The sequence below is a fragment of the Panulirus ornatus genome, chromosome 73 (genome assembly GCF_036320965.1).
Source record: "Panulirus ornatus isolate Po-2019 chromosome 73, ASM3632096v1, whole genome shotgun sequence".
Lineage (NCBI taxonomy): Eukaryota > Metazoa > Arthropoda > Malacostraca > Decapoda > Palinuridae > Panulirus > Panulirus ornatus.
The window spans coordinates 26,170-44,095 of NC_092296.1; the positions used below are offsets into that span (position 1 = coordinate 26,170).

General features: G+C 38.1%; 1 protein-coding gene across 4 annotated transcripts in view; it reads right to left on the reverse strand.

Moving 5' to 3' along the window:
* Positions 1–1,997: 1,997 nt before the first annotated feature.
* The window catches only part of LOC139748281 (1-phosphatidylinositol 4,5-bisphosphate phosphodiesterase epsilon-1-like), a 189,007-nt gene continuing 173,078 nt past the window's right edge, over positions 1,998–17,926 (reverse strand). For all 4 annotated transcript variants that reach the window (XM_071661254.1, XM_071661252.1, XM_071661253.1 and 1 more), the window contains 4 exons: positions 15,568–15,674; positions 12,083–12,308; positions 6,146–6,308; positions 1,998–5,920 (listed from right to left, as the gene is read on the reverse strand). In XM_071661254.1, the coding sequence (XP_071517355.1) occupies positions 3,597–5,920; positions 6,146–6,308; positions 12,083–12,308; positions 15,568–15,674 (2,820 nt within the window). In that variant the 3' untranslated portion in view covers positions 1,998–3,596. The remainder of the gene's footprint in view (positions 5,921–6,145; positions 6,309–12,082; positions 12,309–15,567; positions 15,675–17,926) is intronic.

The window sequence follows — 17,926 nt, forward strand, 5'->3', positions numbered from 1 at the left end:
AAGAAAAGCAGTTGCAAATATCAATATGCCTGAAGACCCTCTCTTACAGATATATGATCAAAATTGGTGCAGATGAAGAAGGGGCAGCACGCACAAATAATTGTTAAGCGAATTACTTCTGATTTCAATAAGGAGGTTTTCGACAAACATATGACATACAAAAAAGTATTTATGATGACAAAAATATTCAACACAGCTTATAAGGGAAAAGGGAATTACTGGAGATTTAGCCCACAACTCTATCATAGAAGCACTGAAAATGGATGATGGGTGGGGTTGTGCAAAGGTGACCTAATCTCCTCGAAAATTATTTTGATACAGATAAAGTATGACTCTGAGATGTTTAGTAGTTTCACAAATGCCAGTTGTCTTAAGCAAGTCTCTGCTCCCCAATGAACACTGGATATGAAAGAATGATACAGGACATGGAAAACTTCATTCCTTTTGGAAAGCGCAATGCACATGATGTCTGTTCACTGCGGGTTTGAACCCAATGTATTTGCCTTTTTCACAAACTTCCATTCTTTTTACCTATATTTCTATATTTGTAGATTCATGGGAAAGAGATTTTGAAAGTTTAACGTTTTCAAGTGAAAAGTCTGAAGCACCTCCACACACATCAATATATTTTCTCAGTCTTATAGATCAGTAAGGACAGCATATCAACATGAGCAACTTGCTACAGTACTCCCAAAATGCTGTGCTCAGTAGAAAATCTGCTCATGCAATAAAATATATGGAAATCATTCTTTTTCAGATTTAGTGCCCTTTAAATTATTAGGAGAAATACAGTAAATTCTACTTTAAATTGTACAAATTACTATATATAAATATGAAAAATTTATGCTAAAAATTGTACGGAGCCACATCTATGAGTACAACACTTGACAATTATATAATTTAGTAAAAAAATATACATATATGTATACATTTTCAAGGTAAAATTCTAAAAATGCATGGGGTATGGTAAACAATTTGATTATATATATAAGCATTAATGAACTATGTCATAAATGAATTATTGGTCACCAAAATTCTCTTATCTAATATTGTTTTAATATCCCCCTCATTCAGACTACGAAGATAATATATTTTCAAATGAAGTCAAATTCAAGTGGGACTGAAAATAAAAAAATATTCAAAACAGCAGTCTTACCTTCTACTCTACACAGTGGTGAGCAATTGCAGCAGCAGCAGAGAGAGAAAATGTCGTGTCAACTGAATTTTCTTGTTTCATTTTGCTGCAAACAGTTCTGTGATATGGTGAATACCTGGAATCCCGATGTACCATTCAATGTTTTTAGTCTGAAATCAATCCTGCACTTTTGATACACAACTGAGATTCATACTGTGAATGTGTGATAATCAATATTTTTGCAATGAATTGGTAAAAACAGCCTATATGAATTGGTTAAAATATTTGCTCTTAGGTCACATAATCAAAAAATGTATCTACAGAAACACCTTAAAATGTACACAATATGGTACTTTATAGCTGTGATTTCATTAAACAACAACTGTGTTTACAAGAATTAACTTCTTTACATCTACATAGTGAGGACTTGATCAAATCATGTTTTAAAAGGGGTGGATATTAAATAATGCAAAGAATAAAGTCAACCAATGAAGGGCAACTCAAAGAATTTAACTAAACAGATGCAGAAAAAGATGGACTGTACGTAATCACTACGAAATACTCCTAGTGGAAGGCTTGTAAGTTTTCACTTATGAGATGTGTAGTAACATTCTTCTAAATGAGAATCTGTTATGCCCATCTCATAGAACAGAAGAGGGCAACAGAAGTAATGAAAAAATCATAGAAAATATATTTCATACCTTTAAACTGCAATCAGTTATTAATGATACTTATATCTGGTAAACAAAATATACAGCTTAGTCACAGACATTTAAGATATGACAGAATAAACTTACAAACTTTACATTTTCATTAACAAGATAAAACTTTGGAATTTTCATTAAATAAAACTGCTTTCAAGTACTCTATATACATTATGTAATTCAAAGGTAGCATTATCAAAGTACAGACTCACATATATTTTGAAACTTGAGAAAAGAAAGGTACTGAAAAGTTAACCCCTTAACAACAGTGTGGCACAGTAAACAGTTATATACAATGACAAAATGTGAGAACGAAGAAAATGAAGTTCAATCTGTTCCACTCACTGTCTACAATGAGCATTGTTACAATTTCGTAACATTAAAATTTTAAGTTATTGCCTCAGCAAAATGCAGTCTATTGGTTCCTTATTCAAAGTCAAGGTTGGGTACTTTCATGCAAAATGCTCTTCACTGAAGTCAAGGGGTTTACAGCCTGAGGAGATAATGATCATATATATATTAAAATACACTGTACAAAACTGAAAAATAGTCTTTGGAACTCATTCTGTCTTCAAAAGAGTTGTTTTCTCTTGTAGGGCTTTCAGAGTACATCACGGTAACTTTAATAATGATGGTAAGAGTTGGGGGAGGGGATTTACAAGACAATCTGATATCTATATCATTTGTTACTTATCATTAGGTGATATGCAAGTTAAAGAAAACACTCCATAAATGGAAATGTCCAATTCACTAACTGTGGACCACCTTGCACTTTATCTACAGATCTTGAAAACACACTACAAAACATCTACTACAACATGGATATGGCATAAGATGACTGACACAGAAGAGGTATTTATGCAAAATATTTCATTTGAGGGGCAATATACATAATAGTAATCACTTTATATTCATATTTACATTATTTACAAGAAAATCTATTTTATCCGATATCAAACCTCGCAATAAGGCCATCTTAACCCGTTCTCCTTTCACAAAAAATAAATCACACTGAGGCCAAATGTAACATCACATTAATGATTACACATATGTCCCTTGGATCAGAAGAGAGATTACACACTTTCACTTTTCATCTTTTTAGCCAACTACACTAATCATCCACTGTGATTTAAACTTTTATAAAAGTGTTATTTTAAAAACACTGGATGGCTTCATCTCACTGATATTATTTACAATGAGTCAATCACTTTCAAAACTTCAGGCAGAAGACAACTAACACTCATCATCAGAACACAAATGGTAACTCCAACATATTGCAGCAACACTTCTTGTTAACAAGTACTCCTAAGTTTTCAAACCTGAACTGGTTGCTTTATAAACTAAAAATGGCCACTCATGATGAGTTTCTGAATCTGTGTCTAACTTCATGGATCTGTGTTTGACTTCATGGAACTGAAATCATGATAATCTTTGGTAGGACACTGCACTACACTATTACATTTTGGAGTAGCCTCAACCAGTAAATATCCCAGAGATTGAGATCACATTAATGGAAAAAATAACTTTCTTCTCAAGTTTATAAATACATGCATAAATAACTGGTCTCACTGAAATGATACAATATTAACCCACTCTGATAAATAATGAAATGGTATGCAAGTTTCAGTATTAACATGAGTGTTTGCACTCACTCTATTTCAGTATCAACATGAATGTCTACATTCACTTAAACTTCAGTGTCTGCAAATTTCATTTTTTGTCAAATTTACTAAAATGCTACTAAGGCGGGCATGAATTTATCTCCATACTTTCTGAAACTTTTTAAGGGAGACTTTTTTCAGTTTATGAACAGCAGCCCTAAGGTCAGATGGGGGGTGCTCTTCATCTGAGAGAATTTCCCCTTCAGAATGAGCACCACTTGTACCACCAGCTCTCCACGTGTCATGAAGACTCTTGAACCTACGATCTGGAAAATTTTCATGAGAAGCAGCTAAAGCACTTGGATCACTATACGTCTCTTTAACAGGGCGTCTTTCATAGTGCCTCGATCGGCTTACACGACTTATTGCTGTTGAAAGCGTTGAGCTGAGGGCTGAGGCAGCAGCAGTTGCCCTGCTAAAAGTACCATCTAAAGGAGCCCCTCGTTCCCTGAGCACCAGCTTGCCTAAAGTCTTCCAAGCTGCCTGCACCTTGTATATATTTTCAGTGTCTGGTAAGACCCGTCGTTCCACACGAGGACAACGGCGCCTTGCTGTTCCTCCTGTTGGTTCTGTCAACTGACCATACTCTAGTTCTTCCACAAGAACAAATCTAGTAGGGTCTTCCATACGGCGAGCTTTCACCAGTGCTTGAGCTAAAATATCTTGTGCTGTGCTGGAGGTTGGTGCCTTCAGAATAGTATATGGAATTTGGGAAGACACATTGTAAACGCAAACCAAAAAATTATCTTCCTCCTCCCATCCTTTTGCTTCTTCATTTACCTCACCTTCAACATTTTTCTTTCTCTTTACTTTAGATGCAGTACTCATGATAGTCGTGAGCCAAGCTCGTGTACTGGGGTCATCTGAAGTCTTCTTCAACACAAACTTACCCTCTCCTTGCCAGTGGGCTTGAGCTTCCAAAGGTCTCTCATTCATGTCAAGGATCCGTTGTGTAGTCGGGTTGTCACCTTTCTTTTGCCATCCCTTTGCTACCTCTTCAATTAGAATATAGTCCTCTAATCGAGCCCCTTTTCCAATCTTTAATACTGCCTTGTTAATGACATCTCGTGTTGTGCACTCCTGTGTAGCACTAATCACTGTGTATGGCTCATCTGGAACTACACCATGAATTTTAACAAAGAATTTTCGTCTTTTAAGTGGCACTGCTGGTGTTGTATCATGATGTTCTATGTCTAATTCCTTAATTTTCAATGAATCTGTAGCAAGATCTTGGCTTGGAGAGAGCTGCTGTATCTCGTACTCCTCTTCTTCCATGAGAGTATAAATGAAAAGGGTAGAAACAGGAAGAGATTGATTTTGTTGGTTCCGGAGTCGAACATGGCGATAACCACGTCTTAAACAACGAAGAGGTAAAATTCGCTGGGCTGTCATGTGTCCTGTTGCAGTATCAGTTACAGTTAGTCGTAAAAAAGCCAGGTCTTTGAACATAACACGAATATTAAAAGAGTCATTCCAAATTGGATTAAATGAATTCCTTTGAATAGTTTTTGTTTTAAACTTATTGCAATCTACAGGAATACCAAGGATCTCCACTTCAACTTGCGGGCTTCCCTGAAAGTTGTTTTGGCACACATACTGTCCTGATATCACAGAAACTTTCAGATTCAATACATGGAGACCGTCAAACTCCTTGTCAAAGGGATTAAATCTTCTGTACATCATATGAGTGTCATCCCACATTACTTTTGGTTTTGGTACATAACCACACCTTCCATTCTGCTCAAACATAGCATAATTAAGATGCAAGTATGTATCATCTGTCTGATAGTTTAGTGCTGCCATTTGGATGCCAAATGCCCAGAAGTAAAGAGGGTTGAAATTTGAAGAGTCAATCCGCATTGCAGCTGGGTAGGTTCGCATAAGCTGGGTTTCAGTATGCTGTATAGCCTCAAGAGGTTGCCGACGACACAAACGTTTGGCAGTATTTTCATTAAGAGACGAACACTGATAACATGGATGCACACCCATTGGTCGTTTAAGGATGGGTGGCTGTAGTATGGGCTCTAATCTACTGGGATCTGAAGCCACTTGTGTATGTACTAAGATGGGGGTATTAGTTATAACAGGGGGCTGTACTGTACTTTTTCTCCCACCAACTTTTTTTGCTTTTACAGATTCTCTAGGACTGGAAAGGTTGAAGCCATGGAACTTCACAGCCTGGCAATAGTTGACATGGTCTGAAAGTTCCTTTGCTATCTGGCTGCTTAGCTTTTTTAGCTTTGGTTGAGATATTTCATCATCTAAATACTCTTCACTTTGGGATTTTGGTCGTAAATGACTCCCTTCAGCACTAGATAAGGATTCTGTACGTGTCCCCATGGAAACACTCTTTATCACAAGACAATGTTTCTCATCTTCAAACAAGCTATCATGGTGTGCAATATCAAATGGATTGTGTTCTGTAATGGAGAAAAAAACTATGATTAAAGTATGTAAAATAGTAAATATTTCCCATAAATGAAGTAGAAACAACAATGAAAACATTATAGATTTTGAGGCAATAATAATAATTATATACTAGTGAAATTCTATTACCCTGATTAAACCCACAATGACAACTGCAGAGAAATTATTCCTATCCCAGAAATTGTTCTGTATTTATAATGATTCCTTATAAATCTTACCTTCATCATCATAATCATCATCATCATCATCATCATCAGTCTCTGGATCATTAAGTGACCCTGATGAGGGATTGCTAACAAGAGAATTTGTACGGCCAGCTGGTCTACTTGAAAGACCTTTAACACTTAATCCTTGTGCAACATCAGCAACCAGTTTCTTGTTCTAAAAATCAATAAAACAAAAGTAATTAATCTTAGATCAACAGTCCTCACATGGAATGTCAATAGCTTTAATAAATTTCTTCACTAGATATACTAATCTCTTTCACAGTCTACTTCTTGTACCTTCTATGGTACTGCTACTTATCTTCTTGACTATCTTATCATCTGCCATACAGTCTACAAGGATACACCATCCCATAAGACATTCATCAGTGTACCCTTCTTTTCATTTCCTCACAATGCATATCCTCCTCACATATTCTTATTCTATCTATCCACTTAATTCCAACTGCATCATGCAAAGTTTCAAAGAACTACTGTATAGAAACTCAAAAGTGTAGCTAATAGGCCAAATGTGGCATAATGTGTAAACCACAAGACAATTTAGGGAAAAAAGTACAACATTCACAAATTTTGTAATCATTAACTCAAAGGTTCATAATTAGTGTAAATAATCAAAAAATGAGGATATCAAATGAATACCAACTTCACAGGACGTCAAAAACACTTTTTCGTAGTGAAAAGTATTCTGATATTTCTTTTTTTTTTTTTTTTTTTTTTTTTTTGCTTTGTCGCTGTCTCCCGCGTTTGCAAGGTAGCGCAAGGAAACAGACGAAGAAATGGCCCAACCCACCATCATACACATGTATATACATACGTCCACACACGCAAATATACATACCTACACAGCTTTCCATGGTTTACCCCAGACGCTTCACATGCCCTGATTCAATCCACTGACAGCACGTCAACCCCGGTATACCACATCGATCCAATTCACTCTATTCCTTGCCCTCCTTTCACCCTCCTGCATGTTCAGGCCCCGATCACACAAAATCTTTTTCACTCCATCTTTCCACCTCCAATTTGGTCTCCCACTTCTCCTCGTTCCCTCCACCTCCGTCACATACATCCTCTTGGTCAACCTTTCCTCACTAATTCTCTCCATGTGCCCAAACCATTTCAAAACACCCTCTTCTGCTCTCTCAACCACGCTCTTTTTATTTCCACACATCTCTCTTACCCTTACGTTACTTACTCGATCAAACCACCTCACACCACACATTGACCTCAAACATCTCATTTCCAGCACATCCATCCTCCTGCGCACAACTCTATCCATAGCCCACGCCTCGCAACCATACAACATTGTTGGAACCACTATTCCTTCAAACATACCCATTTTTGCTTTCCGAGATAATATTCTCTACTTCCACACATTCTTCAAGGCTCCCAGAATTTTCGCCCCCTCCCCCACCCTATGATCCACTTCCGCTTCCATGGTTCCATCCGCTGCCAGATCCACTCCCAGATATCTAAAACACTTTACTTCCTCCAGTTTTTCTCCATTCAAACTTACCTCCCAATTGACTTGACCCTCAACCCTACTGTACCTAATAACCTTGCTCTTATTCACATTTACTCTTAACTTTCTTCTTTCACACACTTTACCAAACTCAGTCACCAGCTTCTGCAGTTTCTCACATGAATCAGCCACCAGCGCTGTATCATCAGCGAACAACAACTGACTCACTTCCCAAGCTCTCTCATCCCCAACAGACTTCATACTTGCCCCTCTTTCCAAAACTCTTGCATTCACCTCCCTAACAACCCCATCCATAAACAAATTAAACAACCATGGAGACATCACAAACCCCTGCTGCAAACCTACATTCACTGAGAACCAATCACTTTCCTCTCTTCCTACACGTACACATGCCTTACATCCTTGATAAGAACTTTTCACTGCTTCTAACAACTTGCCTCCCACACCATATATTCTTAATACCTTCCACAGAGCATATATATACATATATATATATATACATACATATATATACATTGGATGGTATTGCAGTGGAATTTATTATAAAAGGGGGTGACTGTATTGTTGACTGGTTGGTAAGGTTATTTAATGTATGTATGACTCATGGTGAGGTGCCTGAGGATTGGCGGAATGCGTGCATAGTGCCATTGTACAAAGGCAAAGGGGATAAGAGTGAGTGCTCAAATTACAGAGGTATAAGTTTGTTGAGTATTCCTGGTAAATTATATGGGAAGATATTGATTGAGAGGGTGAAGGCATGTACAGAGCATCAGATTGGGGAAGAGCAGTGTGGTTTCAGAAGTGGTAGAGGATGTGTGGATCAGGTGTTTGCTTTGAAGAATGTATGTGGGAAATACTTAGAAAAGCAAATGGATTTGTATGTAGCATTTATGGATCTGGAGAAGGCATATGATAGAGTTGATAGAGAATCTCTGTGGAAGGTATTAAGAATATATGGTGTGGGAGGCAAGTTGTTAGAAGCAGTGAAAAGTTTTTATCGAGGATGTAAGGCATGTGTACGTGTAGGAAGAAAGGAAAGTGACTGGTTCTCAGTGAATGAAGGTTTGTGGCAGGGGTGTGTGATGTCTCCATGGATGTTTAATTTGTTTATGGATAAGGTTGTTAGGGAGGTGAATACAAGAGTTTTGGAAAGAGGGGCAAGTATGAAGTCTGTTGGGGATGAGAGAGCTTAGGAAGTGAGTCAGTTGTTGTTCGCTGATGATACAGCGCTGGTGGCTGATTCATGTGAGAAACTGCAGAAGCTGGTGACTGAGTTTGGTAAAGTGTGTGAAAGAAGAAAGTTAAGAGTAAATGTCAATAAGAGCAAGGTTATTAGGTACAGTAGGGTTGAGGGTCAAGTCAATTGGGAGGTGAGTTTGAATGGAGAAAAACTGGAGGAAGTGAAGTGTTTTAGATATCTGGGAGTGGATCTGGCAGCGGATGGAACCATGGAAGCGGAAGTGGATCATAGGGTGGGGGAGGGGGCGAAAATTCTGGGAGCCTTGAAGAATGTGTGGAAGTCGAGAACATTATCTCGGGAAGCAAAAATGTGTATGTTTGAAGGAATAGTGGTTCCAACAATGTTGTATGGTTGCGAGACATGGGCTATGGATAGAGTTGTGCGCAGGAGGATGGATGTGCTGGAAATGAGATGTTTGAGGACAATATGTGGTGTGAGGTGGTTTGATCGAGTAAGTAACGTAAGGGTAAGAGAAATGTGTGGAAATAAAAAGAGCGTGGTTGAGAGAGCAGAAGAGGGTGTTTTGAAATGGTTCGGGCACATGGAGAGAATGAGTGAGGAAAGATTGACCAAGAGAATATATGTGTCGGAGGTGGAGGGAACGAGGAGAAGAGGGAGACCAAATTGGAGGTGGAAAGATGGAGTGAAAAAGATTTTGTGTGATCGGGGCCTAAACATGCAGGAGGGTGAAAGGAGGGCAAGGAATAGAGTGAATTGGAGCGATGTGGTATACCGGGGTTGACGTGCTGTCAGTGGATTGAATCAAGGCATGTGAAGTGTCTGGGGTAAACCATGGAAAGCTGAGTAGGTATGTATATTTGCGTGTGTGGACGTGTGTATATACATGTGTATGGGGGTGGGTTGGGCCATTTCTTTCGTCTGTTTCCTTGCGCTACCTCGCAAACGCGGGAGACAGCGACAAAGCAAAAAAAAAAAAAAAAAAATATATATATATACATACACACATATATACATATACATACATATACATATATATATATATTTTCCCATGAGTCCACGGGGAAAATGAAACACAAAAAGTTTCGTGTTTCTGATATTTCTAGTCACACAATTATATATATGAACTTGTCAGTGGGTAGAGCAAAAGTTCTAATGCATTCACCATGTCAAGACGTGGCCATAGGTAGGAGGCTGCAATTCTTAGTTCATCTTGTAGATGCAGGGAATGTATTCTGCTGCAATCTACTGCTTATTTTTTTCGTTTAACATAATAATTAACAGCATAGTCCACAATCACTACCATGTCAAGAACTTGCTGTTTTTAAGCTGGCTTTAACATTTCCAAGGTAAAGGGTTTTCTTTTACAAGTACAATAATCTGTGCTACATCAATGAACGAATTGAAAAATTCTAAATAATGTCTCATATCAACAAATGGTGTAAACTCAAGCAGTTTCATAATCACCTCCTGTCAATTACATCATCCTCCATCCTTCATTTAGTTTTATTCCATTTGGAACTCTGCTTTTCAACCTGGCCTTCAAGCTAAAAAGTATGAACACCTCTTGGAAAAAGAGATACAAAGAAGTATAGTTGAAGTATAGGAGGAATACTGAAGATGAGTTCAATACAGGTTAGACACTGATCAGGGTTAAAGATATTTCAAATGCTGTTAAGAACAATGGTCAGAACTGAATACAGTGGAAGCAACTGTGGGTGAAAGCTGTGCAAATGAAAATTTTGGTTTCACTTGAATTACCTAATACTAACTGCTTAGTGTGTAATTTAGTTCATGTTCCATTTATCACCAAGGACATGTGTTGAGAATGTGTATAAGTAAACTGAGAATGTGTATGCATCTGATTCACTACACGGAACTTTGAAAAAAGTTAATAAAGATAACACATTTCTGTACCATTCACATGCTGCTTGGTTACAGTTTCTCCTAAACGACCTCTATAGTACATCTTTTGCAAGATGACATTTCATCTGATTCTCAGTTTCTGATACTTCATATTCAAAGTTTCCTTCGTTCTTCTTTACTCTGTCTTCCTACCTTCTAATGATGGTAACAATCTATCCTCCTAGTAGATGTTCACTATTTTCCAGGTATATGTTCTTTGTGTACATTTTGGGACACCTTTCCTGTCTAATAAAGGCAACTAGGAAAGTGCAATCAAAAGGTTTCTAAAAATGTAGAAAACTTGTTTTTTCAAAATAAGCAAGTCCCAGTTTCAGGACAGACATGAGAAGGTACAAACCTCCAAAGCTCAGCAGTACTGGGAAAGAAATGGATACCACAATGACTCACCTAATCAGCCACTTCTAAGTGGAAGGGCCAAGTGCCTCCTACTATTTGGAGAAAAAAATGAGAGGGTTAGGAATGATGTGCCCCTCTGCCAATGACAAATGAAGACACCAATAATTCTAGACATCGCCCTCCATCAAAGAAAAAAGGTGGATACCAAAAGGTTTAGGTGTGGCCTCTGCAAGTGAAACATATGGATACCAAAACATTTATATGGAGCACTCCAACATTGAAACAATGGTGAATATCAGCAACTTGTGGTTTTCCAATAGAAAAACAAAGGTGGGTACAAACAACTTTTGGTATGGCCCTCCACCTGATAAACAAAGGTGAATATCATGAACTCAAGGTGTCAAGGTGTGGCCCTTCACCAGAGACACACGGGTCAACACTAATAACTCTAGACATGTCCCTCCACCTGAGAAACATATGTGAATACCAAAAACTTAATACAAGGTCGCCCACCAGAAACACAAACTCTGAAGAAGTTACAAATCTGTTAACTTTCAGATTTTGGTATATCTCATATAATCTAAATCTTGCACTCTTGCTGGCTTACACTCTCTCTTGCTTGCTGTTTTCACTCTCACACATCTTCCCTTTTTGCTTTCGTTCCTCTTCCTGTACTTCTAACTGCTCCTTCCCAAGAATTTTTCTCCAAACATCAATTCAATTATCTTCTTTATCTCACTCACTTCTCTCTCTACACAAACACCTACAATTTTCTAAACATGTTATTGTTACAAAGTACATCTCACAGTTTTAATGTAAAACAAAGCATGTTCTATAAAGATGATATGCTGTCACGTGAATGGTATCAATTCATATGAAATCATCATTTACTCATTGCTCTAATAAACAATGTGACACAGTACCAAACAATACTCCTCTCAAATAAGATCATATTCATAGAATATCTGTGATTTGGATATAATCTTACCTTGATCAAGATCCGAAATTTTAGCTGGGAAGGACTTGGTAAATGAACATCTTCAGAAAAATCTGACTCAAACAAGAACTTTGTCACTAATTTTTCACCAAAAACTTGCATGAAGATTTGTGCCATTCTTGTTTGTTGAATTACAGAGCAGTGATTCTCAATGGAAAGAATAACTGGATAGGGAGATGTGACAAAGGCACTGCGATTTATAGTCTCCACTACACTTCTGTGAATGACACAATGACACAAAAATAAGTTAGATATTCACTTATGACAGTTAAGCCCTAACTGCCCCTGGAAACAATGCCACAAATGTGTTCTTTATTTTAATACTAAGTCTCATCTAAGAATAAAATACTATCCACTTGCTGGAAATGTATTCACTTCCTAATCCTACATCATCTTTCAAAAAATCATTTTCTGAGACATTCTAGGCAGCCAACTGCTTACATACCAGGTTCAATATCTATGTCTATCTATCCTTTATTATCATTTTATCCTCAGCTTAATGGAAAATATCAGGAACATATAGTTTTCTCAACAACACTCACAAAGATTCTCAAACCTGCTCGTTTAAGATACTCACATACATTACATATACATATTGTCCTCAAACATCTCATTTCCAGCACATCCACCCTCCTCTGCACAACTCTATCTATAGCCCACGCCTCGCAACCATACAACATTGTTGGAACCACTATTCCTTCAAATATACCCATTTTTGCTTTCCGAGATAACATTCTCGACTTCCACACATTTTTCAACGCTCCTAGAACTTTCGCCCCCTCCCCCACCCTATGATTCACATCCGCTTCCATGGTTCCATCCGCTGCCAGATCCACTCCCAGATATCTAAAACACTTTACTTCCTCCAGTTTTTCTCCATTCAAACTTACCTCCCAACTGACTTGACCATCAACCCTACTGTACCTAATAACCTTGCTCTTATTCACATTTACTCTTAACTTTCTTCTTTCACACACTTTACCAAACTCAGTCACCAGCTTCTGCAGTTTCTCACATGAATCAGCCACCAGCGCTGTATCATCAGCGAACAACAACTGACTCACTTCCCAAGCTCTCTCATCCCCAACAGACTGCATACTTGCCCCTCTTTCCAAAACTCTTGCATTCACCTCCCTAACAACCCCATCCATAAACAAATTAAACACCCATGGAGACATCACACACTCCTGCCGCAAACCTACATTCACTGAGAACCAATCACTTTCCTCTCTTCCTACACGTACACATGCCTTACATCCTCGATAAAAACTTTTCACTGCTTCTAACAACTTGCCTCCCACACCATATACTCTTAGTACCTTCCACAGAGGATCTCTATCAACTCTATCATATGCCTTCTCCAGATCCATAAATGCTAAATACAAATCCATTTGCTTTTCTAAGTATTTCTCACATACATTCTTCAAAGCAAACACCTGATCCACACATCCTCTACCACTTCTGAAACCATACTGCTCTTCCCCAGTCTGATGCTCTGTACTTGCCTTCAGCCCTCTCAATCAATACCCTCCCATATAATTTCCCAGGAATACTCAACAAACTTATACCTCTGTAATTTGAGCACTCACTCTTATGAATTATGTACATGTGTATATATGTATATGTCTGTGTGTGTATATACATGTATATTCATGTGGTTCCAGAAGTGGTAGAGGATGTGTGGATCAGGTGTTTGCTTTGAAGAATGTATGTGAGAAATACTTAGAAAAGCAAATGGATTTGTATGTAGCATTTATGGATCTGGAGAAGGCATATGATAGAGTTGATAGAGATGCTCTGTGGAAGGTATTAAGAATATATGGTGTGGGAGGCAAGTTGTTAGAAGCAGTGAAAAGTTTTTATCGAGGATGTAAGGCATGTGTACGTGTAGGAAGAGAGGAAAGTGATTGGTTCTCAGTGAATGTAGGTTTGCGGCAGGGGTGTGTGATGTCTCCATGGTTGTTTAATTTGTTTATGGATGGGGTTGTTAGGGAGGTGAATGCAAGAGTTTTGGAAAGAGGGGCAAGGATGAAGTCTGTTGGGGGATGAGAGAGCTTGGGAAGTGAGTCAGTTGTTGTTCGCTGATGATACAGTGCTGGTGGCTGATTCATGTGAGAAACTGCAGAAGCTGGTGACTGAGTTTGGTAAAGTGTGTGAAAGAAGAAAGTTAAGAGTAAATGTGAATAAGAGCAAGGTTATTAGGTACAGTAGGGTTGAGGGTCAAGTCAATTGGGAGGTGAGTTTGAATGGAGAAAAACTGGAGGAAGTGAAGTGTTTTAGATATCTGGGAGTGAATCTGGCAGTGGATGGAACCATGGAAGCGGAAGTGGATCATAGGGTGGGGGAGGGGGCGAAAATCCTGGGAGCCTTGAAGAATGTGTGGAAGTCGAGAACATTATCTCGGAAAGCAAAAATGGGTATGTTTGAAGGAATAGTGGTTCCAACAATGTTGTATGGTTGCGAGGCGTGGGCTATGGATAGAGTTGTGCACAGGAGGATGGATGTGCTGGAAATGAGATGTTTGAGGACAATGTGTGGTGTGAGGTGGTTTGATTGAGTAAGTAATGTAAGGGTAACAGAGATGTGTGGAAATAAAAAGAGCGTGGTTGAGAGAGCAGAAGAGGGTGTTTTGAAATGGTTTGGGCACATGGAGAGAATGAGTGAGGAAAGATTGACCAAGAGGATATATGTGTCGGAGGTGGAGGGAACGAGGAGAAGTGGGAGACCAAATTGGAGGTGGAAAGATGGAGTGAAAAAGATTTTGTGTGATCGGGGCCTGAACATGCAGGAGGGTGAAAGGAGGGCAAGGAATAGAGTGAACTGGATCGATGTGGTATACCGGGGTTGACATGCTGTCAGTGGATTGAATCAGGGCATGTGAAGCGTCTGGGGTAAACCATGGAAAGCTGTGTAGGTATGTATATTTGCGTGTGTGGACGTATGTATATACATGTGTATGGGGGTGGGTTGGGCCATTTCTTTCGTCTGTTTCCTTGCGCTACCTCGCAAACGCGGGAGACAGCGACAAAGTATAAAAAAGAAAAAAAAAAAAAAAAAAAATATATATATATATACTTCAAACTCAAACTATTCGCCATTTCCCGCGTTAGCGAGGTAGCGTTAAGAACAGAGAACTGGGCCATTGAGGGAATATCCTCACCTGGCCCCCTTCTCTGTTCCTTCTTTTGGAAAATTAAAAAAAATTGAGAGGGGAGGATTTCCAGCCCCCCGCTCCCTTCCCTTTTAGTCGCCTTCTACGACACGCAGGGAATACGTGGGAAGTATTCTTTCTCCCCTATCCCCAGGGATAAAATATATATATATACAAATTCCTCAAATATGAGTTTAAAATGCAAGGAAAAATGCCTACATAAAGCCATATTGCAATACGTTGGAGAAATAAAATCACTACAGCTACAGTCATTCAAGCTATACATAAAAGAAAGAAGTTGCTGGCATAATCTTAAACTTCTCACCTGAAAGGTATCTTTGTAGTAAAAGTGTGGCCATGGTATATCATGGGAGTACCATCATCACCATCCCAGCAATCAAGTTCCACACAACGGCATCCAGTCAATAGTACCTACAAAATGAAGACGTGGTGTAATTCTCAGGGACTATTATAACATTAAAGTACATTGTTTCTTACTACTTCATGTAAATAAGAGTTTACAAAAAATCAGTCTCTAAAACTTCATGAAAGTTAAGGTCTACATTTTAGGAAATAGTTGAAAATCCGTTGTGCAAGCACATCAGTAAAACCAGAGACATTTAAAGTATGGGGGAAAGGAATGTTTGTATGCCAGGATTTTGCTTTGTTACTTGCACATAAGACAAAAGTATCATATAATAACTATAAAGATTTACAAAAATTCATAATGCATAATACATAGTATGAGAAAAGGACAGTAAACAAATATCAGGAATAAGAACAAAATTTTTGGGAAAAATAGAAGCAGACTGGCAAATCTGGCAAGGCACTGGTTAAATGTGCATTTGTGCAAGAGATCAGAATGTCCAGTCATCAAATCAGGCAAATTCTTAGTGTTCTACATGAAACAGACCTGAATCTTTAATCAAATAAAGGATAAGGTGACACTCAGAACATGACAAACAGTAAATTCTATAAATCAACAAGGTCTGTACTCTTCAGCATTTAAAGCAGCACGAAAAGCTTAACCTTTAAGGGACTCTAGCCACACCTAAATGGTTTAGTATTGGTTTTCAAGCCTACTTGTATGGTCTGCCTTTTTCTGCCCTTTTTCAAACCGGAAAATACGCTTTATTATTATGCAGGGATGCCTCATGACATAAGCAACTAAAATTAGCAGCAGGACAAAATCCTATGGAGTTAGTTGCTTTCACAATATGATAGGGATTGTTTGGCTGATGTTGTTGGTAAAATAACCACAATGTACTTGTATGGTTTACCTTTTCGAGATCTAATTTGAACAGGGAAGGGTGCTTTATCAATACACAAGGATGTCTTTTTTCACAGGCAACTATAATCAGCAACAGGAAAGAATCCCAGAGTGTCAGTTACCCATACAACACAAAAGGGGAAGATACAATCCTGACGTGAATGCTTGGTACACTGCAGGCTGAAAAGATTTCATGTTTCATAAAAACTAAAAATGTGCCAATAGCTCAATAATGTAAGTAAACTCATCAAATAATTACTATTAGTTTAACAAATCTAAGATTTCTCTTCCCAATACATTTTTTTGTATTGCTTTCCCTCATTTTTCTTCTTGATGAAAATTACGTTTGGAAAGGAGATATCCTCTCGCATATCACATTCATACATCAAAGTTAACACCTTCTGTACTAAAGTACTAAGGACATATGCATATGTCCAAATGGGAAGTGAGGAAGGATGTACATGTACATCTTCAGTTTTTCCATCCATGCTTGAACAGGACCATGCATTCTTAAGGTACATCAGGATACCATATGTCACTTAAATTCCAAATGACTCACAGAAAAACCTCACAGCATCTCAGTTACCCAAAGATAACCCTGGTGGGACATCAAACATAGTTTCTGAAGTGGGTCCCCACTGCATTGCTGGGTAAATGCTGTATCAAAAGACGGTGGCAGTACACCAACATTTAAAAGTCTACCAGTGTGACAAGGTCTATATGTCCATGATGCAACATTTAAATGATTATGGCTGTTTAAATAGCTGATAATGCCTCCTTTTATTAATCAGATTTGAACAATTTTGCCTGCCCTGGTGAGACACCTTATCTAATCTTGGCCATTACTGAAAAGGTTCATTTGTACGAATGGAGTTCATTTTCTATTCTCAAAAATGTTCTTACTGACTTCTTTGAATGAATATATCACTTCCCTATAAACTTGACTTCCTATTCCATTAAAGTGTAAAGTCCAACACAACATATCTGACAATGATTACACTTTATTAAGACCTGTTTTAAAAATATTTAAGTATTAAACATGCCTATTTGAATATCTTTTACTGTTAGGCCTGAAGAAAGAGTACAACCTGTGTATCTCCTGTGTATCGTAAAAGACAACTAAAAGGGATAAGAGGTGAAGATATGGATATCCTTCCCTGTTTTACTATTAGTTTCTAAAAGAAGCAACAGAACAAAGGGCTTAACAAGGACTTTCATCAAAAGCCCAGTCACTTGTTCCTATACTCTACTTAGCTAATGCTGAAAAATGCAAAAAAAGCATGAAACAAGAAAAAAGGGAATGGTCAGTACATCTACTGACAAAGCTTATCTTTTAAACTTAAAAACTAGGTGTTCAGACCTTGCACACCTTGACAAGAAAAGTTCAACTTCAATATGAAAAACAAAACTTGGA